Raw genomic sequence first — 22,756 nt, 5'->3', positions numbered from 1 at the left:
GTACCAATTAAATGAGCCGCGACGCCACTCGGTCCGGAGCCGATCCGTTCCGTGTCAGCCGCCTTCTGGAAATGGAAGGAGAAGGTCATACGTCATCAATATGGCGGAGGCTTCGTTCCCGCGCGGGCAACTTTGTGCGCTGAAAGCGCCACGGCCACGGCGCGGCGCGCGGCGTCGCTACGCGGTCCCGTTCTCAATTTCGCGATCATGAATTTTCCGAACTTCAAAAATCAAATACTATAAGACCGTCTATTATTATGATCGTTATTTTGTATTCTAGCGAATAGGCGTATTAATGTTTTTAACAGCTATCCGCGATATTCGCGATATTGAGAAATACGAACGTCACTTTCGCGATTGCTCGCGTGACGCGTCTTCGGTCGTACAAGTACCGCGGAATATGTATTTTCGAGAAATATCTACACCCGAGCTCTAAATCTATACTACGCGATAGATGCTGTAGTTAATGTAATGCACGCAAGTTAATATCTGTTGTACATACGTACATACCAATTAAATGAGCCGCGACGCCACTCGTTCCGGAGCCGATCCGTGATCCGTTCCGTGTCAGGTCAGCCACCTTCTGAAAATGGAAGGAGAAGGTCATACGTCATCAATATGGCGGAGGCTCCCAGTAGTACCAACTGTGGCACAAGAATCGTGCCTGGGATTCGTAACTTAACCTCTCTGCTGTCAAGAAAGACGAAAATGCCTAAACCGGATAGCCAAAAATAATTTTCAATAAAAATAATAGAACCTGTGATAACACGGCTATAGAAAATCATGGCGATGTTCGAAGTGTTGAGGAAGGACTATAGCGTAAGTATAACGTTTGGAGTAAATAAGCATTAACTTGATTAACTTTATTCATGAATAATTCTTGCTTGGACGTGCATTTACAAGGGATCTTATTTCTCCTTTAGGATTATCTGCAGCAGCATTTCAAGCTGTCGGACGTCTCGTTGTTTCAAAAGAAGTGCGTCGAACGTTGTGCGAATGACAGCGACAGAAAAGTGGCGATTGATCAGGCGCTGCGTGACTCGTTGCTGGCCGTACTGACGGAAAACGCTTCGGGTAACGTGCGCTCCCTCGAATTGTACATCACGTTCTGTATAGAGCTATGCAGGAAGGATCTCGCGACGGCGAGTATGCCAGTGATGCTACTGGGCGATATCTTCGACTCGATGACGCTGGACAGATGCGAACAGTTGTTTACCTTCGTGGAGAACAACGTCACCGTGTGGAAGGAAGATCTGTTTTTTACTGCCTGCAAGAATAACTTATTGAGAATGTGCAATGACTTACTGAGAAGATTGTCGCGTTCGCAACAAACGGTATTTTGTGGCAGAATTCTACTGTTTCTCGCAAAGTTCTTTCCTTTCTCCGAGAGATCCGGCTTGAATATCGTTAGCGAATTCAACCTGGAAAATCACACGGAATTTGGCTTGGAAAAAGCAGAAGAAGACAACTTGGAGCAGATAACGAAGGACGACGACAAGTCAGAAAACAAGATACCAATTGATTATAATTTGTACAGAAAGTTTTGGGCTCTGCAAGACTTCTTCAGAAATCCGAATCAGTGTTATAATAAAATACACTGGAAGGTGTTTTCAGCTGTAAGTTTTAATTTTCTTTAAACCATAGGCCTGTTTGTTTTTGCTGCACTTCTACTAGTGCAATAAGTTAGAATGAAAGAAAATATATTTGTTTCATTCTAACTTGTACTATGTTGCAGTTCAGAAGTGCAGCAAAAACAAACAGACCTAATAATATTAATTTATTTTACAGATTTACTAAAAAAAATCTTTTTTATAGCATGCATCTAATGTGCTGTCAGCATTTGCTTCCTTTAAATTGGAGGAGCAACGTAGTTACCCTACAACATGCATCAAGATGGATACTTCTATGGAAGGCCCTTACAAAGAAACGCACTATTTTGCAAAATATTTGACCAATCAAAAATTATTGGAGTTGCAGCTGTCAGATTCCAATTTCAGGCGATATGTATTGCTGCAATTTCTCATTCTTTTCCAGTATCTGAATAGCACTGTAAAATTCAAGGCGTAAGTATTCTCCATATTAATGCAATACGATGAATATTTTACAATGAATTCACAAGCCTCATACCTTTGAATTAATAAATTATTCGGCAATTAGTGAAACGCCTGTGAATAGTTATAAAAATGTTTGTTTTTCAAAGCTTCCTTGCCAGTGGCTATGAGACAAGGTCTGCTTTCCTTAAATTAAATGTTTTGTGATGTGTATGTTATCGAATCACTATGATGTTTGTTTACTTTTAAGTGAGACACACGAACTGAAGCCGGATCAAGTGGAATGGGTGAAGACCACTACTGACCAAGTTTATACTCTACTGACCGAAACACCGCCCGATGGCCCCACGTTTGGGGAGACCGTGAAGAACATCTTGAAACGCGAGGAGCATTGGAATGCATGGAAAAATGAGGGTTGCCCGCCGTTTAAACGACCGACATCGGATGTTACTGACGAGGAGCCACGAAAACCGAGGAGATCGAGACGACGTATCGGTGATGTAATTAGGGACGCGCAAGCGGTTGGAAAATATCATATGGGAAAGTAAATATCTTTTACAAATGAAAGAAATAAATTAATATTTACGTATAAGATTGAATAATTAAATTTTATTATTTTTTAATAGCCCAGAACTCACTAAATTATGGAATCTATGTCCAAATAATCTCGAAGCATGCAAATCTAAGGATAGAGATTTTCTTCCATCCTTAGAAACGTATTTTGAAGACGCTATTATGGAATTGGATCCTGCTGCGATGGTCGATGATAAGTATAAGTAAGCGTTATTGTTTGTGTAATCTTTCGTTGTGATTATTAATGTATTTATTAGTCTATTGTTCCTGGAAAACAGATTGTAATTCATCTCATAAATTATGTAACCATCTCATTCTCCTTCTCCTTTATTCACAACCTTCAATTTCCCAATCAACCCCCTTATAAACCGAAATAATACATGCGATAAAGATCGGGATACGCCGATTATATCGACTGCTCTCTTATAAAGACACGCATTATTCCTCATTATAGTTATTAATAATAATGCGATAATCTTATACTTACAGGAAGGTGAACGACGGTAACTTTGGTTGGAGAGCGTTAAGACTGTTAGCGAGACGAAGCCCGCACTTCTTTGTTCATGGCAATTATCCTATAAATAAATTGCCTGAGTATCTTGAGACAATGATTAAGAAAATTGCCAAGGATCGTCCAGTGAGTATCTAATGTTCATTATCTTTCTGTGTGAATATGCTTAATCTTTGTACATTTCTTAATTTTTTTTTACTGTGTCTCACAGCAGACTCAGTCCGATGTGAAATTGGAAACCGAGGAAACACCGCCGTCGGAATCTACCGATCAAGAATTTAACGAAGACGTTTTAAAACAGGAAAGCGAACAGGTCGATGCCGAAACCGCCGACGTGAAAGCAAGAAAGTTGAATAAAGTCACACCGGAAATGGTGGCAAAATTATCAGAGAGCCTGAAAAACGATTGGAAAAAATTGGCGACGAAATTTGGTTATACAAATGACGAGGTATATAAATTATCAAGCTTTTCTTATTATAACACTAATACTATTCATAATTATGGGATTTTAATACATGATGTGTATTTTAGATTGCTTTTTTCCAAAGCAAAACAACGCCGTATGAACAATGTAAGACTATGCTTGAGATATGGGCAGAAGAGGATGAAGATGCATCAGTCGAGAATTTAGCTTATATTTTGGAAGGTTTAAAATACACAGAGGCATTGGCGGTGCTAAAATCTTAAGTACTCTTTAATTTAGTGAATAAAAATAATTGTATCAATGAAGCACATACAAAACTGTACTATATTTTATCATTTGTAATAAAATTTTCAATCTTTTCATCATGTACATGCGTTTTAAATTTAATAGAGACAAAGGCTCGTATTCTCAGCTCACTTTTATCGAAATAAATGCGTGGATTTATTTTTAAGATTCTATAGTATATGTAACGTAAATTTATATGTGCTAGGTGCGCGCATTTATGATAAAGATGAGCTGAGAATACGAGCCAAGGAAATCATTAAACTTCTAACTATTTTCAATTTATTTTAACTTACAACGTTTCGACCACAATTTGGTCCTTTTCAAGTGAAATATTGGTCGCGTTCAGCAGACCAAGTTACTCAGTAGCAATCGAACGTGATTGGCTCTTACTTTTAGAACCAACCAATCAACGCAGTGTGATGATAAGACGAACTCAACAGTTGTGCAACAGTTGTGTCTGCTGAACGCGCTCATTATACTTATAATTAAATACGCAACAATACATCATGCGTCGCCAGACGTGTCCAAGCTACATCGTGCGAACGCCACGCTGGAAACGAATATGTCAATATGAATATGTCGAATGTAAAAGCGGGAAACATGTCGGAGGTAAATCGTAAAAACTTACATGTTATTAGGTGCGTCAAAAGAATAAAATTGTAAAATTGTGAGAGTCGTAAGTGTAAACTGTAAAGAAAATTAAACTGCCCATTTTCTCCACTAGATCCGTACCGTGCCATACCTATTCAAACTGGGCGAGCTAAAAAAAGTGAATAATTCGGTTGATGCGAGTGCAGACACGCAAGTGCGTCGAGATTCTGTTAATTTTATAACGATACCGTATGTTGAACCTTAGTGCTAATATATTGGCCGTACAAAAGGAGTGTCAAATTTAAGACACTTCTAACGGCCCCGAAGAAATTAGATTGTAATTAAGAAAGGGAAAGACAGATTGCAGCCTTATTCCAAACAGACTGAGCTTGTATATGAGATCGACTGTGTAAATTGCAGTTTTTGTTACATCGCGATAATTTACTCCGCGTAAACGAGTGAATTATCGTAAGTTACTGTAGAAGTAAAGGCCATTGTGCACGTAACAAAGTTTTAGTCATAATCGAAAGACCGTAAGAAAATAGACCAATCACAGTCGATTATTCTCCTCGATCTCGAAGAATAATCGAGTGTGATTGGTCTATTTTCTTACGGCCTTACGATTATGACTAAAACTTTGTTACGTGCAATAGCCTTAACGCTCGCGTAAACGTAGTAATTGTCACGTTTTTTAAATTTTGGGATTTTTACTTTTCGGGGCAATATACGAGTTTTCAAATTTTGGCACATTTTTTTTTCAGGACTTTGCGTTTCACCGTAAATTCATAACGCAATATAGATATAAAAACGGAGGTACGTATAACTCTTTTTTCATAAAAATAATTTATCTATAAACGTTATGATGCTATACGTAGTATCGCACTATTCTTTTGACCACGGCAGTAGTTCACCTCTTATTTTACGACGCGATGAATCGCCACTTCGAAATTTGAACTAGAAATCTATTCGCCGTTTTCGCATATTTTGTACATATAAAATCTCATGAATCTTCATAAAAGTGTCAAATAAAATATTGCTAATCATCGTGGCTCTCCGAGAAGTGCCAAAAAGTTACAGATTTGAATAATTCGTTTTTCAAATTGTCTCAGCATCGTATAGGCGGCGCGCGCACGACCAATCGCCAGCGCGCAGCACGCAGCGGCCAGCCGCCAACGCCGCCATGACACTCTCGGTAGCGCGACCGGTTCGGAACGCACGGAGCACGTCGCTCCGCGGATTAATCGCGGATTTTGCCCGTCGAAAGTGAGTAACGGGTGCGAATTTTGGTCGGGAGTGCCGTTGGAAGTGACGGGCGATCGTGTGAGCGTATCAATTACCGTGTGTCTTCGCGATTGACGTCGTTTCGCCTTTCGCCGCTCGTAACAGTCGCCTGCCGGCACTATGCGCCGTGGCTCCAAATTGCTCTCGGCTCCGGTGAGTACAAATTCGGATACCATAGACACGCGAAAATGACCCGTACCGTCTTGCCGAGAGAATCGAGGGCTAGGTTGTCTTTCCGTTAGATGTGGTATGTTCGTGACTCGGACCGTCGTGTCACTCGCGTTTACCGTGCGTAATCGAAAATCCGTCAGATGAAAGAGGATTGATATCAGATAAACGGTATATCGTATTGATAGCAAGTGAATAAAGTGAATACGCGACAGTTCCGTCAAGTGAACTCCGCGCGACCGCCTCGTCGCGACTCGCGAGCACGGTCGGAGTAATGAGAACTACTTTATCGACGTGACTTTATCAACGTGTGAACGTACGAGAATTCTCATGAAATGAACTCCGTGCGATCGTAGCATTATTTGTAGCTTTGCATTTCTCACAGATTACAGTGTATGAGTTAATTGAAATGGATAGTGATTAGTAATAAGGAGTAATCGCGATGACGTGTTCTAATTAGCCGCGATTACTGCTTGTAGGTTTTTTTGTGGATCGGAAAGGTGAAATCGATGTGGTTAATATATCGCGATCGTTATATTTACCGAATTACGTGTATCGATTAAATTTTAAAAATATGGGACAATATAATCAGCAGTAATTGCGATCATTTTCTGATTAGACGCGATCACTGTGCGTATTTTTTTTTGTAGATTAGTAACGCAAAATCGATGTATATAGTTAATATTGCAATAACTCTTATATTTGTAGAATCGTGTGCATAAATTAATCAAAATACGGGATATTAATTGGTAGTGTGGTTGCGATCATTTCCTTACTAGCCGCGATCACTGCTTCTAATTTTTTTGTACATTAAAAGATATCGCTATAATTAATGCCGCAACTGCTTTTATTAAATTACATGCATGAGTTAATTGAAAAGTCTTTTCTGCATTAATTTGTACATATTAGTATTAGACACAATTAACAGTTGATGATATAGTAGATTAAAAGAGACATTGCTATTGTTAATGCTGTGATCGCTATACGGTTACAAGAATCATTTATCGCGTAATATTTATATAATAATTTAATATTACGAATTAATGTTAGATGAGATGTACATTTTTATGTTATTGGAAAAAGTATTATTTTAAAATAAGCGTGTAGAATCGGTAATGAAAAAAATATCAAGCACGTGTCATTTTATAACAGGTAAAATGCCATTGATAACATACTTTACTTTCGTGCTTTGAGATTCTTATATATAAGAGCAATTTATGCGTCTATACTGCATCTAACAGAAAATCCGCTGGTGTCACGATTTCTCTCAAACAGAATAAACGGATTAAAAAATATAGATCGGTTTGCATGTAAGTTAACGGAATAAGTGCGACTGTGTGCGAGTGCGTGAAATCGTCGTGTGTCGATCCGTGATGTAATCGGGACAATATCGATCGAATCCATCTTAATCGCGCGCGGAGATGAAATACAGTGACGTAATTAGTTGCTCAATTACGAACTTGCACGAGCTACGCATTTGCAACGGCTTAGAAGTCCTTGAGGATTGGCGGAATCAACAGCTTCTGTAATGATCATTGCGAGGATTCAAGGTAAAAAATTTTTCTTGATTTTAGGAGATACTTATATATTTACACGCATTATCAATGCAAGATATTTGAAAGTCAAGAAATATCTTTTTTTTTTTAAACACAACAGGTTATTAAAACTAAATTTTTTCCCATATTACGTAAAGTTTGAACTAACATTTTATTCTACACATATCGATATATAGATATAACACAAATGGAAAAGATATTTATATGGCTTTCTATATGAAACTGTAAATATATTAACAAAACGATAAATTCTCCCTGAAATGATTGAATCGACGAATATTGCTCATGTTTGTAATTTAGAACTAAATTGAATATAAGATATGAATTTATAAATCATACTTTTTACCAAATTTAATAAAATATACACTTTTTCTTTATGTTCTTGCCGGATATTAAAGTTTATTATCTCTATTTTGATTTGAAGACGTATATAATATAATAAATATTATATTATATAAAATACTTTGATAAAAATAATGTATATATAGATACTATACATTTTATATACTATATATAATAAAAGCGAAGGAAAGAGATAGAACTCGAGAATATTTCTTTTCATCTTTTATTTAAAAAGACAATAATAAAGTGTACAAATAATATAAAATTTGGAAACAAAACATTTTCGGTGCAAACTATATCGAAGGATAATCGATTGTATGTTCTTGTCACGGATATGTCACGAATTACTACTGACGATACTTAAAAAAGTTTACGTATGTACGTAGGAAGTATTCGCCAACAAGCTTGCTGACAACCTAAATATACATATGACGGTCTCATGAATAATCTCTACGTAATTGTAATAAATTATATTAATGTTAACGGTATATCTTCGAGTTATAGACATTGACTTAGATCTGATTTATGCTCGGTGTAATCCAAAGACCAGAAACATAAATTCTACGGAGTAAGCTGACAGAAAATAACAGGCAAGAAATGTATAAATTATTATACACATGTATTTCGTGGCAGAACTTTGGTAAACGTTACTCATTCACGTGTGTTCATTTAGGCCTGACAGTATTGCATATCATACATATTAAATTAATTGTGTCGTGTTAAGTACAGAAATTAAAGATATATATCAAGGCTACTTTATACGCGATAATATTAAAAGTCGTTACTTAAAAATAAAGTTAATAAAAAAAAGTCAACACAAGTACAGAAAAGAATCTTAACATAATAAAGTATACGCTTTATTAATTTTTCATTTTTTTGTTAATATATTAATTTCTTGTTTCTTTCAATTCTCGAGAATTTCTGCGAAAATCCCAATAACAATTTTTCAAACATTTAGAAGAACCGATCGTTGACTATTCTTAAAGCGATCGATGTACGATTTAAGGTACAGGTCATTTTTTTCTTGATGACTCATCATAAGATACACGGAGCATAAATCTTCGACAATGAGTCGAGTAACTCGTCGTCTGAAACTCCTTAATCGATGTGCCTCTTACGTCTAACATACACACTCAATATGTATCAGCTAAAATGTAAATGCAACTTGATCGCGGATACGAACTTCATTTAGGTTTATTTAGGGCAGTGTTAAGTAATTACTTCCCTAAACGGTACAGCCCACATTCGCAGCGCACTTACAATATTTCGGCATTTGTAGTGTCGAACGTAACTACCTAGGTTTTAATCACTTGAGGATTCGCATGCTATTTTGCATTAGATCATTAGAAACCAGGAGGATTTATGCAAATAATTAAGGATCCGAATTTCAAACTATAGTAATCCAGAAAAATCAAAATTAAATTCCTTTCAGAAAAGATGTTAGACAAAGAAAAAATTTATAGTTTTCTATTTCATATCAAATAAGTCTATAAAAACCGAGAAAAACACATCTGAAATCTAAATTACTCTATGTCCATTTATTATAATCTTTTTCAAGAAACGTCATAATTGAAACAATATATATGTATATTGTATCTTGAAAAATATGAGTCTTTCAATATATAAGTTACGTTACAAAAATACTAAATATAAAATGGTAAAAAATAAAAATGATTAAATCTAAGAGATTTCTTCTGTTTTCCGAAAATTTCTTATTTTGAGACTACTACGATTTTGTATTCAGATCCTTTATTCTTGCGATGATAAGCTATTGATACGGAGTCTAGTTACAAAAATCGATCGCCTGCATTTTCTGACTTTTGAATAATTCAGAAGTAGGCTGCGTAGGCATCGTCCAATACATGATATTTGATGAGAAGAAGGGATAAAACTAGACAGCCGCTTTTAACATTTAAAGTGCGCTATAAACGCGGGCTTAAGCAAATCTTGCACTCGTTGTCCAGGTTCGTGTCGCTCGTTTGGTGATTCACAAGGAATTTTGGACGTTTATCGTGATGAAGGGAAACGTTTAACGAACGTTGAATCACGGTAGAGTTTTCTCAAAAAGCCTCGAGCGATCGAAGCTCTCGAAAGCGACTGATAGGAGGGGGAGTACCCGGTGCGAATACGACGAAACACTGACGAGTATCTAGACGATCAGTCTTCTTTTTATGTTTAAGATAGATCGAGAGAAGAGAGAACTGAGACGCGATTGAAGCGGATGGCTAGTGGTTTCATTGGGAAAGTACAATTAATTATACCTTTGGAATCGGAAATAGTTTTTCCTGATTTCGGGAATGCGAAAAATGAGATGTAACGCTGTTCGCGATGGCTCGCACACGCTATGACTTCACGATATGTATATCGATATGAATTATTACTTGAACGTGAGATTTTTCTTTTATATATATATTTATATATATATATTATTATATATGTCGCGCGAAGAAACGCAGCGCGCGCGCATCTGCATTCCTATTTACATAACGGCTCGATTTTCGCGTTGCGATGGTGGATGGTCGAAGGTGCGAGTATTTAGTATTGCATGAGCTCTTCCAAGTACTCCATATAGTCGTTCTCCGACATCTCGATGTCGTCGTCTGGCCGATTGTCGGCGCTCCGCCGTCTCCTCACCAGCTCGCTCGTCACCTCGATGCAGAGCAGCGCGAATTTATTGTCGCACGAGTATCGTACTTGTTCTAACAGTCGACCGCCGGTCAACGGCGAGCCTAATCCGTAGCGATCCGAACTGCTCGAGTGCCAGGCGTCGCAGTAAGTGTCCATTGCGCGGTCGCCGAGTTTGTGAGAGCCGTGCCACGCGACTTTCTCGGGCCTGTAATCAGAATAATGTTAATTTCACGATAATAAGAAAATAGAATTGAAAAAAATGGAAATAGGAAGATAGGAAATATATCGTTTTAAATTAATAATAACCTAATATACAATTTACGTTACAATTTATATTTGAGAATTATTAGATTTTCTTTTATACAGTAAAATCATATATTTTCTTTTATATTATATACTTTTTCTTTTTATACTTACCATGCGAAGTCAGTAAGGATGTTCTTTCCATTGAAGCTGTAGATTCTGGGATTCTGAGAGAAGTATGCCCCATTTCCGTTGAACATCTCTTTCCAAGAGTTGAATAGCACGTCGCCCTAAATATTCCCGATTATTATTTAGTAAAATATTTAATTTTCAATAAAAAGCGTTATGGTAATAAATAGTAATAAATAAATATTGCTCTCCCAATTACCTTTATGTTAACGATAGGAAGATCTCGATCTCCTAATCTGACAATGCTATCGACGTTTTGAACTCGAGAGCTAAGGAAAGCACGGAAGGTACCTCTCAAGCCTGCTCGCCTTGCTTGTCGATAGCAAGCGTAGTCTGCTCCTCGTATACCATGCATATCACCAGTGAACGGCTCGTTCAACGCAGCCATCCGCAACTGAAAAACATGATTCGCATTGAACAAATATTTACATTTATAATAATAACGAACACATTTATATATTTTTTATTGAAGATATTACGAAAATTCTCATTAAAAAACTATCTTTTTTTATTATTCGCACAGTAATGTGAAAAAAAGTGAAATATTATATCGTAAACGAACGGATGGAAAGTCTCAAATAGAAATCTCATTAAATACGGCACAATCTCACCATTCGCGGATACCACTGCACAGCATGGAAAAAAATGCAAATTCGATATTAACACGTTTAATTTTTACAAACGTGCCTTACACAAAAAATAAGTTAAATCAACTTACCCCTGTACCGTCGGCTTTCACGGGTATTTGATTAATTAAGTTGGATGCTTCGAAAGGAGGGTTTGCTGGCGGTGGAGATGTCGTTGGTGGTGCTGGCGTTGTGATAGGTAAAAGTGAGCCGAGCTGAAAAGCAGTATAAGAGAAATTCGGTGTTAACACAATTATAGCATTCTACGAACTTATAATAGTAATACAGTTTGATACTGACTGCAATGTATTGCCATCCATTGTTAACTCTGACTAGTAAAGCTTGTTCGTCTATTATATAAGCCAGCGTCCCGACTGGACTTACACTAGACATCTGTAAACGTAAAAAAAGAATATTAAAAGTAGATTTGCGCAAAAAAAAGCAATTATTATTAATTGCTAATTTGGGGAATCTTACTTTTGTCATGGCTTCTGTGTTTTGGAACGTAACAGCTCCTGGCACAATTTTCGTTGTACTTTCTAAAGGTCCCCTTGTAGCGGCAGCAACACCTTGAAAAATTTTTTGAAATTATTTAAGAATATAAAGATACTGATGTTATTGTGCAATTAGTGGAAAACATTTTATAATGCATCGAAAGAGCGGCGGTTCTGGTGCATATTAATTTTAGTATCATACTGTAGATATTACCTAATTGCTCTTTTAGTTCTTTCAGTTGCTTGAGTTCACGTAGAGCTTTCAATTCGTCCAGACTACTTCTGGCTCCTTGCGGTATGCGAGTGTAAAATTTAATTTAATTATATTATAAATATTTGATAGGTGTTCGATAAAACAGATATTTATCGCAGAGACTTAGAATAATTTAACAAAATATTATTAATGAAATTGTTAATTTGTAATATTATTAAACGTCACATTAATATAATGACATCGGATATGTTACTCATAATTATAAACATAATTTATATTTAATCTAAAAATGTATAATTTATAATTTATAATTTATAATTTTAATTTTGTTATCGAAGTACGGTTAATCAAATGCTATCAAGTTATAAATGTTATAATAACTGCCAACATCTTCTCTAATATCTTAATGTCTTTACCTTGTCTGGGGGGATAATAATCTCTCTCTCCGAAAACGTGACTTCTACCGATCCCGGGTTCTCCTTTTTGTCCGATTAAAGACAAGCCGGGCGGACCAGGGGGCCCGGGAGGGCCTGGAGGTCCCGGAACTCTTACATATGATCCTTGAGGCGCTGGTCCAGGAGCTCCGGGAGCTCCTGGAGGTCCTCTCTGACCTTCTCTTCCCGGCTGCCCAGGAATTCCAGGGAAACCGTCGTCTCCTTTGTCGCCTTTGATCTAAAAAACGTATTTAACGCGTGAATAAATCGTCACAGTGTTTTTGCAGATAATGTTTTCCCGCAGAAGTATGTACACTCTACCGGCAGGAATGCCTAGACATAATACATATACATATACATGTACATATATGTCATATACATATCAAAATGTCCAGGCATTCCTGCCGGTCATAATGAGAAAGACTGCGATTATCGATTTTCTTTTTTTCGCTGCATCGCATCGCTTCGGTAGACAGGCAGACAGATTTGTAGGCAGTCAATAAGTAGTAAAGTATTGCCAAGAACAGGAGCGGTTGATTTATCGGAAACATCGAAGAATGAGATGCAGCGATCGCTTAGGCGCATCACGTCGGCTTTCTGTCGACGTTTCTTCGTTGCGTACTTTTTCACGGATGTTCAGCAGAGACGGTTTATGTGCTAGGCGCGAGAGGCATCCTTTTGATCGTGGGAAGGCGATATCGGAATTTCCTGTTGCTTGACTGTGATCGCTCTTTCTCGAGAAATAATCTATCCTTGTCGTTATCAATGTTGTATTATGCCCTTAGAAAAATGATGGATATCTTGAGCGATTTTTATCGTTGTACTTTGTATTTTTATGGAATTTCCATCAGAGAGAGATTTCTTTTTATTGCATTGACTAGATCTCTACGATCTCTCGCCTGATAGCGCCGTAAGAAATTCTGATAAGATGTTCCAGATGTATCAAAAAATATTTTAAGAATCGTTTAACGATTTTTTTGGTCTTATTTTTTCAGATCTCAACACGAATAAATTTTATAGGAAATAGTAGAAATAAAGCTAATCAAGGTAAAGTTAAAATTAAATTGGAAAATAAAACCCCGTTTTTTATTTACAGGCTTTAAACCCTAATCCGAGCCTTAAAAAGCTGTTATTTTCATAATAAAGCATTTCTTATAATTTTAATCAAGGGAAGATTAGTTTCAATAAAAAAAATAAAAAAATATACTTTCTAAAATTGTTCAGTCCGGACAGTCCGTATATTAGGTTTTTGTGATACTTTATTTTCTCATTTTAACGCAATTGTTAGTGCTTTACTCCGTAACAAGATGTTGTAATATTTAAAAGGATTGTTATTTGGGTACGTCTGGCGACTCTGGCGTACGTGAATACGCTGCTCCACGCATACAAGCTGGCAGCTCGCAGCAAAGCGGGGCGATATCGCGCGTATCAGCATGCGTTATTTGTCAGTTGTCGGCCGTGACAGCTCGCGAAACTCTGTGCGCCGCGGCGGAGAAAATTTCTGTTCGGCGCAAACGAATAAATCCAACGAGACGAAGACGCGAAAAAAAAAGGGAGCACGCCAGGCGCACTCTTTGCATTAATTTCCATCACTCGCGTTGCGCCGCCCGTTGTTCAAAGACTTCCGCATCGTCCTATTCACAAGGATATATATGCCCCGCCACTTTAATCTGCCAGACCGAAACCGTGCGAGGTGAAAACCATTATTTTTATTTCCGCACCTTTTCCTCCCCCCATCTTTCTCTTTTCCCTTAGAAACAAAGGGCAACATTTCTTGTTCTTGTTCTCACTGTTCGCGGACGATCGACCGACAAGTTAAGTTAGGTACTCACTCGCGTGAAATTCTGTTTCGAAGGGAAGGCTCGGTTTAATTTTTCGATTTTCGCTTTTCGCCGTTTGGTAGGCGCTTGGATTTATAGGTATGTGAAGTTCACGAGAGTTCGTGCACGAGAGAAGTTTACACGGGCGACACCACGACAAGAAACTGGAAGTTATACTTACACCGACAGAAACACCGTAAGGACTCGGTGCGCCAGGTTCCCCCTTTTCTCCCTTGGGTCCCATTGGTCCGCTATTTCCCGGAATTCCAGGAGTCCCAGGACGACCCTGCGGAAGACAGTGACAGATGAATCGCTCGTTTGCGTTTTAATTAACGCAAGGGATTTGGTTGTTGTGACACAGAGCCGACGTGTAATGATATAATTTTGATGCGTTTAAACGTTTAATAAATGTTTTTCTCTCTTAACTGCGGCGCGGGCGACTATATCTGCCTTAAAATCTTATAAAAAGATACAAGAAAAACGCTCGTAATAATTATCTACGACGCGACGACCTAAGAATTAAAAAAAATAATGTTGCATTTAGCGCTTCTGCAGAATTCATATTGTTTCATGCGGCGGTTTGATTAAAAGCTCACCTTCATCGAGTTCTTCGGTTGGCGTGATAAAAAAGATAAAAATAGCGTTCTTTAGAAATGAGATATCTCAAGATAACGCTATTATAGAATATTTATGATATATGCTGTTGTCAGTAATATTGAATGTTAACGTAGTATTAATAATTGGAATAATATATTAAATACTATCGATAATATTGCTATATCATTATTATTGTTTTAATATTATTTCATTATTATCTGTCATTTAACATTATTTCACATTATTATTACTTCATTAGTAGCTATTAATTTAGTTAGTTACTATTTGATTAGTAGATTAGTTTTATTATAACGTAAAGTGAGATAATGAATCAAAGTACGTACCATCCATCCTGGTAGACCGATTTCTCCCATAGTTCCTGGTTTTCCGGGAGGACCCACAGGACCCGGCGGACCGGGTCGTCCCCTCCTGCCCCGTTTTCCTTCGGCGCCTTTCTCACCTTTGATGGTGATATAGTCTCCGGAATTGGCGACGGTAGTGGCTCCAGGAGGACCTCTCTCACCTCTCTCACCTTTAGCGCCAGGTATGCCGGGTAATCCTGATACTCCGTCTTTACCCGGTTCGCCTTTATTTCCTTGAGGTCCTTGAATACCGTTTATTCCGGGAATACCAGCTGGCCCGCCGTCACCCTTATTGCCCTTTTCGCCCTTCGTGCCCTTATCACCCTGGTACCCGGGCGCTCCACTATTGCCCTTGTCCCCTTTCGTGCCAAATCCTTGATTAAATATTTGAAACGTTACATTTTGTTGCCCTTCGTCTTGACGCAATAGATTATTGAATTTCTTCATCGTGAGAAAACATCTTTAATAATCCTTAGTTTCAGCTGGAGAATCACATCTGATATTGTATAAAATAGCAAAGAAAATCGAGAGAAATTGTCTCTTGGCTTTTTATGATATTTTTTTTAAGTCTTATCGTTTCATTCATTGAGAAATAATAATAAAATAATATAAACATAAGTAATAAATAATAGAATTGCCAATGCTTTTATAAAGCAATTATAATATCATTTAGTTAATTTTATTTAATATTTTATTAATGTCAGACTGACTTTGTCGTAATTTCGTAGTTAAGACTAATAGAACACTTAATGAAAAAATTTCGGATAATTATTTACTTGTCATATAAAAGGTAACGTTGCGGGAAAAAAAGCAATAATGAAATAAATGAATTATAGAATGAATATTGGATTAAATTCGATATTGCTGTGTATAAAGAAAAACCTTTATATCTGCTCACCTAAATCTCCCACATTTATGCCACCGGATCCGCCCACACCCGGTGAACCGGGTGGTCCTGGAGGTCCCAGTTTTCCTTCAGGTCCCGTGTCACCCTTAGCTCCCTTCTCCGCCGGTCGTCCGTTTTCACCGGGTGCCCCAGGCAACCCAGGTGCACCGGGCGCGCCAGGTTCACCCTTGAAACCCTGAATTCCTCTAGAACCGTCTTTCCCATGATCGCCCTTAACACCTTTGTGCCCGGGTTCGCCTTTGATACCTTTGGATCCGGGTATTCCAGACTCGCCTTTAGGCCCGGGATTTCCTGAAATGCCCGGCTCACCCTTTTGTCCTGGAAGTCCTGGCCTCATTGTGATACCTTCCGGCTAGATAGACAAGTATTTAAACAAGAGATTATTTTATGTGTAATTGATGAAGTTACACACGTGAACTATTTGTTAGGATCTTATAAGTTGGAAAAGGAATTTCAAGTACGGGGAAGGTATTTACGATGCAATCAGAATGCTCCGGTTCGTACTCACTCTGTAAATATTTCGAGGTTTCCAACTGGGCTGCATGCGCATAATAATCGAAATTTCCCCGTTAGATCGTTGGAATAACGTTGCGAGACTGAAAGCCTTGCGGGCCGGCCTGACACTACCGTCTATACGTTTGCATCGCCATTGATTAGCAGTGAACAATTGTTGTGCGAACAATTGTTGATGGCGCGTGATTCGCAATAGCTTTAGCGTAAAGCGCAAATCAAATCGCGCGATAGAATCGTAAGTGCGAATTTCATTCTTAAATACGCAAGTTTCCCTCGCTCGATATGTATGAATTTTGTCAAAGATGAGGTAAGGCATGTGCAAAATAACGAAAAAGGAGATTTTCTCTTATTTCTTTGAAACGTTCTAATTTATTAGAAAATATAAATAATGTGTATATTCATTTTATATACTTAAATGTTTTAAAGATTGCATACGTAACTGAGCTATGTTATTTAGAAGTTTTATTTAATCGAAATTAATATGCTGTATCATTTATAAATATCTCATGTTTGAAACGATTCTATGTGCGAGGAAAGATTAATTATCACTCGGTAATTCATGATACTCATTGTCAGTAGATTCTTTAAATCCAACGAAACATGTTAGTACAGAAAATACTTTCAAACTTTTTTTTTTAATATTTTCTTCCTGTCGCCTGCATTCTGAGGCGATTATTCTCTTTTTCGCATTAGTACGGTATTTCGCTATAAATCATGTCGCTGCGATTTCTGTATATCTATATATCAGTGCCATCGTTCGTTTCATAGCTCGTCATATCTATTCAGAGCTTCTCACGAACGGTTTGAAACTTTTAGACTTCTTCGGCTATTGATAGAGCAACGATATATATACAGCTTCTTTCCCATTTTTTATATTCACAAACTACATATATGGGCGCATACATATATGTCGTTCTCCTTCTTTATAAAATTATGAGAATTATTTATGTATCCATTTTATTATTTTGTAATAAATGATTTGTTGTTTGGAAACGTGTTAGCAAATAACGACACTATTTGGTTTAATTAACGACATGCTTCGCAATTCATTAATGTTTCATATTGATATTGTGTATGCACCTAGTGTTTGCTATTTGCACATTTATACAATTAATATTTAACGGGTCTTGTTCGTAGTGAAATTTATCCAGACCTCTCTCTCTCTCTCTCTCTCTCTCTCTCTCTCTCTCTCTCTTTCTCTTTCTCTTCAAGTCGTAAAATTAGGCAGTTCATCCCGTATATATTTTTCTGTTAGAATTCAATGGCATTTTATTCGCGCGCACTGAATTCTACTCTCTACCATGTATATAGCACATACCTATAAATCCGCTTCTACTTTAAAGCAGTTCTCTGGCGGTAATACATCGTGGTGTGGCCTTAATACAATTTCCGAATTTTCTCTTCCACTCGGTTCTGTTCATTCAAATTCCAGTCCGCGCGATCGCTCTCACTGGGAAACATCTGCCGAACCGATCGGCGCCCGCACACAAATGCACACATCGAAACGCGCGAACATCTGAATTGAGTATTATTGGCCCGTCTTCAACGACATTCCGGGACGCAACACCCGCGCATCTCTCCAAGCCTTCCTTCCTTCCTTCCTACCTGGCATACACCTAGCCGGCACATGCAGTAGGCAGCCTAGAAATTGGTTTCTGTATTCCCCGGGGAAATCGGGCTCTCGCACATCCGAGGAAGGACCGGTGCGAGGCGGGGTCACGTAAGATAACCGTTACTGTGTGCGTGTGCGCGCGGGTATCTGTCTTTGCATGAATTGTCTCGACGACAAGGTTGGTCTCTACCGTACAGTATTTAGGCCTTGCTCAGATACGTACTCGTACTCTAAGTCGTTCCATTTGGATTCTGTATTTCCGCGATCGAGCAGTGACGATTGAGTTATTTGTAGACCTAACCGATCCTGATGTTCTTTAGTGCTTCGTATTGCAGAGATTGGAATAATTTTAAGGAGATTCTAAATGTGTTACCATCCGCAATAACGTAAAAGTCGAAATCGAATCAATCGAAACTGAAAAATATCATAAATATTATATGATTAAAAATGTACGAGTTAAAATCTATAATTTAATACTCTTCCAACGCCTATTAAGAAAGACTCAAATAACATTTATCTGATTTGAAATAATTTAATAAGATGTATTTGATCGAATTCCCTGAAAATATATCATTACTGTAATCTGTAAGTATTTAAAAACTACATACATCTGACGTTTTTATTGAATAAAAGTCGTTTTCACATCAAGCAGAGAATCTATCATTAAAGAATACAGGTAAAAGAATATACATGATATCGGTAAGTTTTAATTTAGATCTTTTTCATACGGTTCAGTTTTTATTAAATGAGATACAAGCATGTTTGATGGGAGATAGATTAAATCCTTTTTGGAAAAAGATTAATAAATGCAAGCAACGTTTTTTTGTTAAAATCAACAATTGCGAATATTATAACAATTTGAACGCCATCTGCTTCTTGAGAATCTTTATCAATGACGTACATTCGTCCGGGCGCTAAATAGGAATTAACTACTAGCAGCACAGTTCTATTGTTTCAGATCGTCCTATATTCAACGACATGTATATCCGACTGTATAGATCGTTATGTTGCAGTTGCAGCTCGTAGTTTTCCTCGGTCCCTAAGCAAAGCTGCAAGCTTATCGATTCGTTATGTCGTAAAGACATATGTCTCTTTTATAGTTGCTTGAATCATTGATATTGCCGCATTGTCACAATGCGAGAATTTATTGCGCGTAGATAGATATGACGTGTATATAATCTAATTCGCGAAGTAATCATTTTTCCCATTTTTCTGCTCAATTCTTTATAAGAAAGAACCTGTATAAGCGAAATGAGATTTAGGATTTTTGCCACGTATAACTTTATATTCAAAATAAAAATACCCTCCATCTCTGGGATTTATTTAGATTAGAATCAAATATGAAATCGTTCTTTGAGATTATCGTATCGACATGTCTATATTATGTTATCATTTCGTGTGTTTTTTAGATTAATAAAGTTTAATAAAATTTGAAATTGTCATACGATATCAAACGGATTAAGTGCTCACAATAAGCGATAGAATTTAATCGAAGAATTATATAATATTATACATTAATGACATTTATCGAATTCATTTATCATAATATAAAATTCAAATATATAATAATCCTGCGATGGATTATTATCCGGAGTACGATTGCAACAGCAGGAAGTTCCCAATGTTTTCCGCGCTCTCAGCTCCGAAAGTAACGAGATTTTTCCTCCGCTCTGCGACGTCTCAACAATTACCAGGCTAGGTCAACTCGGCTTTTTTTCCGGCGGTGTAACATTTGGAAGCGTGCCACCGGCATGAAAACAGAAAACCGTAACGCGCGGCACTGCATTCTCTCTCTTTTTTGTCCTTTTATTTTTTTACATCTTCGTAACCGGGCATGAGGGTGGGATAAATATTGCGTCACCGCCGATCTTCCAGCGATATGCGGGTGCATCCGCGTCACGGGTTTATGTCGTTGATAAAGCGGAGCGATTCGGTTCGATAGCGCGGCGATGATGCCCTCCGTTCTGCCACACCGCTCGCCATTATATTTTTGCGCGACGTCGCCGTCGTTGCGCTTTCCACCGCGAAAACCGCGTAACAAGAGAACAAGGTGAAAAACGACCACATCTCTGGGAGTAAATTGACGGTTTGAGGTGCGACAGGATCGTTACGTTCCCGCGACAGCACGGAGATTTCTTTTCTCTCCCGTGGCCAGAAACGGTTTCAGGAATTGAACCACTACCGCTGACTTTGACAGCGCAGAATATCAATCTTGAGTAGATTTAGCTTGTTCTATGCAGCGCTACTCGAGCATTGCCAAAATCGATGTTTGCCCCAAAGTTATTGCAAGTTGGAAAACATCGGAAAAGATGATAAAGGTATTCCAAATGTAGAATACTGGAAAAGTAATAAAAGCAAAATTGAAAAAAAACTTGTGAATATTACATGATAGCGCGAGGAACAAAAAAATAAGATAACGAAATTATATTCAATGGACAATATTATTGTTTCGTTTTGTTAGATATTATGCTTACAGCAAATATAATAATAGCAAATGATAGCAATATGATAGATAATAAAAACAATAAAGTTGTTTTCTTTCACTTCTATAGCACCAGTCTTTTTACTTTTTCATTATCGGGCGAATATTCTTTTATACTCTTTGAAACGTTATAGCTATCGTTACGGAGAAAGTTGGAAATGTTGCAACTATACTTCGTTGCAAGGTCGGACGAAGAAAAGAGTTTTGTTTATCGGGAAAAATGTGGGAAGAGAGGTCAGGAATTTTTCGTGTTATATCCCGCGCAGCATCCCCGAAATCACATTCATTCATACGTAACTCACGCTAAAACTTTTACTGCCGTTAATGTCGCATGTATGTAGATGTATTGCTCTACGCTGTACATCGTTTTAATATCGCAGGCCTGTCAGTGCGATTCGGGACCATTTTTGTAGCTGGCAAAAAAACCGAGTGAGATTCGCCGCGTTTTTACTTTTTAAGAATGGGTCGGGACAAACCGCAATGAAATAGGGAGAGAAAGCGAGAAAGAGAGAGGATATTCAACGGGAAACGCGAACGAGAAAAGGGAGGAGGCTGAGGATCGGACTTACAGCTTGGCCGTTATTACGTGCACAGTTTCTTATTCCCCGCGGGGCGATACGCGTTCCATTCCTATTCAACGAATTTCTTGTCGAGTGGGGACAGGATCGCTGTAGTTGTCGTTTCGGTACACGTAAAAGCGGTTGCATGGGGAGCAGTATACTGCGACGTGCCCGACGGTGGTTTGGGATACACCTTTGCGTGCATTTTCATGCACTTCGAAATGCGATAGCATGCGGAATAGTAATAATACTCAATAACTAGATAAAGATATAAATTGGATCGTCTAGCTCTATAGGAACATCGAAATTTCTCATACGATTAATGTCATAAATATCCTTTATCCCATATTGTAATTTCGTTAATTTAATTTCGGTCTTTTATATTGAATAATAAAAATCTATATAGGAGATGTAACAAGTGCTAGTTGTGCGTCTCGATTGAAACTCATCGTTCCTCAAAACTAAAATTGCGCATTTCTTTTAAATATAACTCAAATAACAGAATTATTCGCAACGCGAACAATTCTTATTATACAATTTGTCTGAGAAAAGTTTATTTAAAAAGATGAGCCCATTTCCTGTTATTTTAACAAATATTAAATATTCGTTCAAGTAGTTTTCAGTTTTCATATAATCCGCAATGATAATCCGCAAATATGAAGAAGAAAAATGGTTAACTGGGATACTTTGCTGAGTTGATATACAGTGGATGACGTCGAATGCGATGTTTAAATAGCATACTTTTGATAATAGCTCGACGATTCCGCGAGAGAAGATATGGCCCTCCATTTCCCTCCGAGTTTCTCGCTGCCGCGTGTCCATTTCGGGAAAATAGCGAATAATACGACTGAGCTAGATTCATACGAGGATAATGAAAATTTCTTGAATGGAGATACTTATCTACTTATTATAGCGACGACTTCGTACGGTCGAGCGCGCTTGAATTTCCTCTACTTCGCGGTAATCGCGTACACAATAAATGTTCTCCTCTAGCAAATTTCTCAATGTCATATCTCTTGCGTTAACATTACCCTTCCATTCGTCCGGTCTTCGTTTTCATGTCACTGTTATATCCAGCAGAAACCATTTAGGCAAACATTCCACTTTTCCTTCTAGCTTCTCTCTCAGTTGACGATAATAGAATATATTAAATTTTTAATTCCATAACGATGATAATAGTTATTCGCTGTTATTATTCCAAATGTGTAGTTGTATCATTTATATAAATAGCTAACACACAAAAGCTTTATATAATGTTGCGTCATTTGTAGGTACTTTGTTGAAAGAATCCAA

The 22,756-nt window shown here is 37.7% G+C and overlaps 2 protein-coding genes and 2 long non-coding RNA genes across 16 annotated transcripts in view; 2 read left to right on the top strand and 2 right to left on the bottom strand.

Moving 5' to 3' along the window:
• Positions 1–566, bottom strand: part of LOC139822885 (uncharacterized) — a 29,693-nt gene extending 29,127 nt beyond the window's left edge. For both annotated transcript variants that reach the window (XR_011734631.1, XR_011734632.1), the window contains exons 1-2: positions 511–566; positions 5–65 (exon numbers count right to left, since the gene is read on the bottom strand). This is a non-coding gene — a long non-coding RNA (uncharacterized lncRNA). The remainder of the gene's footprint in view (positions 1–4; positions 66–510) is intronic.
• A 73-nt stretch (positions 567–639) lies between these two features.
• Hpr1 (THO complex 1-like protein Hpr1) lies at positions 640–3,928 on the top strand. Of its 3 annotated transcripts, none has more exons than XM_071795052.1 (9): positions 640–819; positions 924–1,616; positions 1,816–2,063; positions 2,201–2,227; positions 2,302–2,595; positions 2,678–2,827; positions 3,114–3,261; positions 3,350–3,583; positions 3,667–3,928. In XM_071795052.1, exons 1-9 carry the CDS (start codon positions 784–786, stop codon positions 3,820–3,822), a joined length of 1,986 nt encoding a protein of 661 aa, XP_071651153.1. In that variant the 5' UTR covers positions 640–783; the 3' UTR covers positions 3,823–3,928. The 3 variants fall into 3 exon arrangements, with proteins under 3 accessions (XP_071651153.1, XP_071651152.1, XP_071651154.1); XM_071795051.1 differs by having other exon boundaries at positions 3,347–3,583; XM_071795053.1 differs by lacking the exon at positions 2,201–2,227 and having other exon boundaries at positions 3,347–3,583.
• Positions 3,929–5,608: 1,680 nt separating this feature from the next.
• LOC139822839 (uncharacterized) overlaps positions 5,609–22,756 on the top strand; it is a 273,173-nt gene continuing 256,025 nt past the window's right edge. Inside the window, exons 1-2 of one of the 3 annotated variants that reach the window (XR_011734617.1) lie at positions 5,609–5,869; positions 7,160–7,434. This is a non-coding gene — a long non-coding RNA (uncharacterized lncRNA). Of the gene's footprint in view, positions 5,870–7,125; positions 7,435–22,756 lie in introns of all 3 variants that reach the window. The other 2 variants (XR_011734618.1, XR_011734616.1) reach the window with 2 other exon arrangements.
• Positions 7,992–22,756, bottom strand: part of Mp (collagen XV/XVIII-type protein multiplexin) — a 214,114-nt gene continuing 199,349 nt past the window's right edge. For 4 of the 8 annotated variants that reach the window (XM_071794945.1, XM_071794950.1, XM_071794952.1 and 1 more), the window contains 14 exons: positions 16,805–16,834; positions 16,288–16,648; positions 15,372–15,763; positions 15,027–15,038; positions 14,612–14,716; positions 12,593–12,848; positions 12,177–12,251; positions 11,946–12,037; positions 11,769–11,861; positions 11,561–11,683; positions 11,454–11,468; positions 11,042–11,236; positions 10,828–10,943; positions 7,992–10,615 (listed from right to left, as the gene is read on the bottom strand). In XM_071794945.1, coding sequence (XP_071651046.1) covers positions 10,318–10,615; positions 10,828–10,943; positions 11,042–11,236; positions 11,454–11,468; positions 11,561–11,683; positions 11,769–11,861; positions 11,946–12,037; positions 12,177–12,251; positions 12,593–12,848; positions 14,612–14,716; positions 15,027–15,038; positions 15,372–15,763; positions 16,288–16,648; positions 16,805–16,834 — 2,163 coding nt within the window. In that variant the 3' untranslated portion in view covers positions 7,992–10,317. The remainder of the gene's footprint in view (positions 10,616–10,827; positions 10,944–11,041; positions 11,237–11,453; positions 11,469–11,560; positions 11,684–11,768; positions 11,862–11,945; positions 12,038–12,176; positions 12,252–12,592; positions 12,849–14,611; positions 14,717–15,026; positions 15,039–15,371; positions 15,764–16,287; positions 16,649–16,804; positions 16,835–22,756) is intronic. The other 4 variants (XM_071794947.1, XM_071794949.1, XM_071794946.1 and 1 more) reach the window with 4 other exon arrangements.

The sequence above is a fragment of the Temnothorax longispinosus genome, chromosome 12, assembly GCF_030848805.1.
Source record: "Temnothorax longispinosus isolate EJ_2023e chromosome 12, Tlon_JGU_v1, whole genome shotgun sequence".
Classification (NCBI taxonomy): Eukaryota; Metazoa; Arthropoda; class Insecta; order Hymenoptera; family Formicidae; genus Temnothorax; species Temnothorax longispinosus.
This window is presented reverse-complemented; position numbering and strand designations above follow the sequence as displayed.

What these genes read in the sequence shown, in the direction of transcription:
- Hpr1 (XM_071795051.1), top strand. Translation starts at nt 784, where the DNA reads ATGGCGATGTTCGAAGTGTTGAGGAAGGACTATAGC. An exon ending in TGTTGAGGAAGGACTATAGC is followed by an intron (nt 820 to 923) that starts GTAAGTATAACG and finishes TTTCTCCTTTAG; the next exon opens with GATTATCTGCAGCAGCATTT. An exon ending in ACTGGAAGGTGTTTTCAGCT is followed by an intron (nt 1,617 to 1,815) that starts GTAAGTTTTAAT and finishes TCTTTTTTATAG; the next exon opens with CATGCATCTAATGTGCTGTC.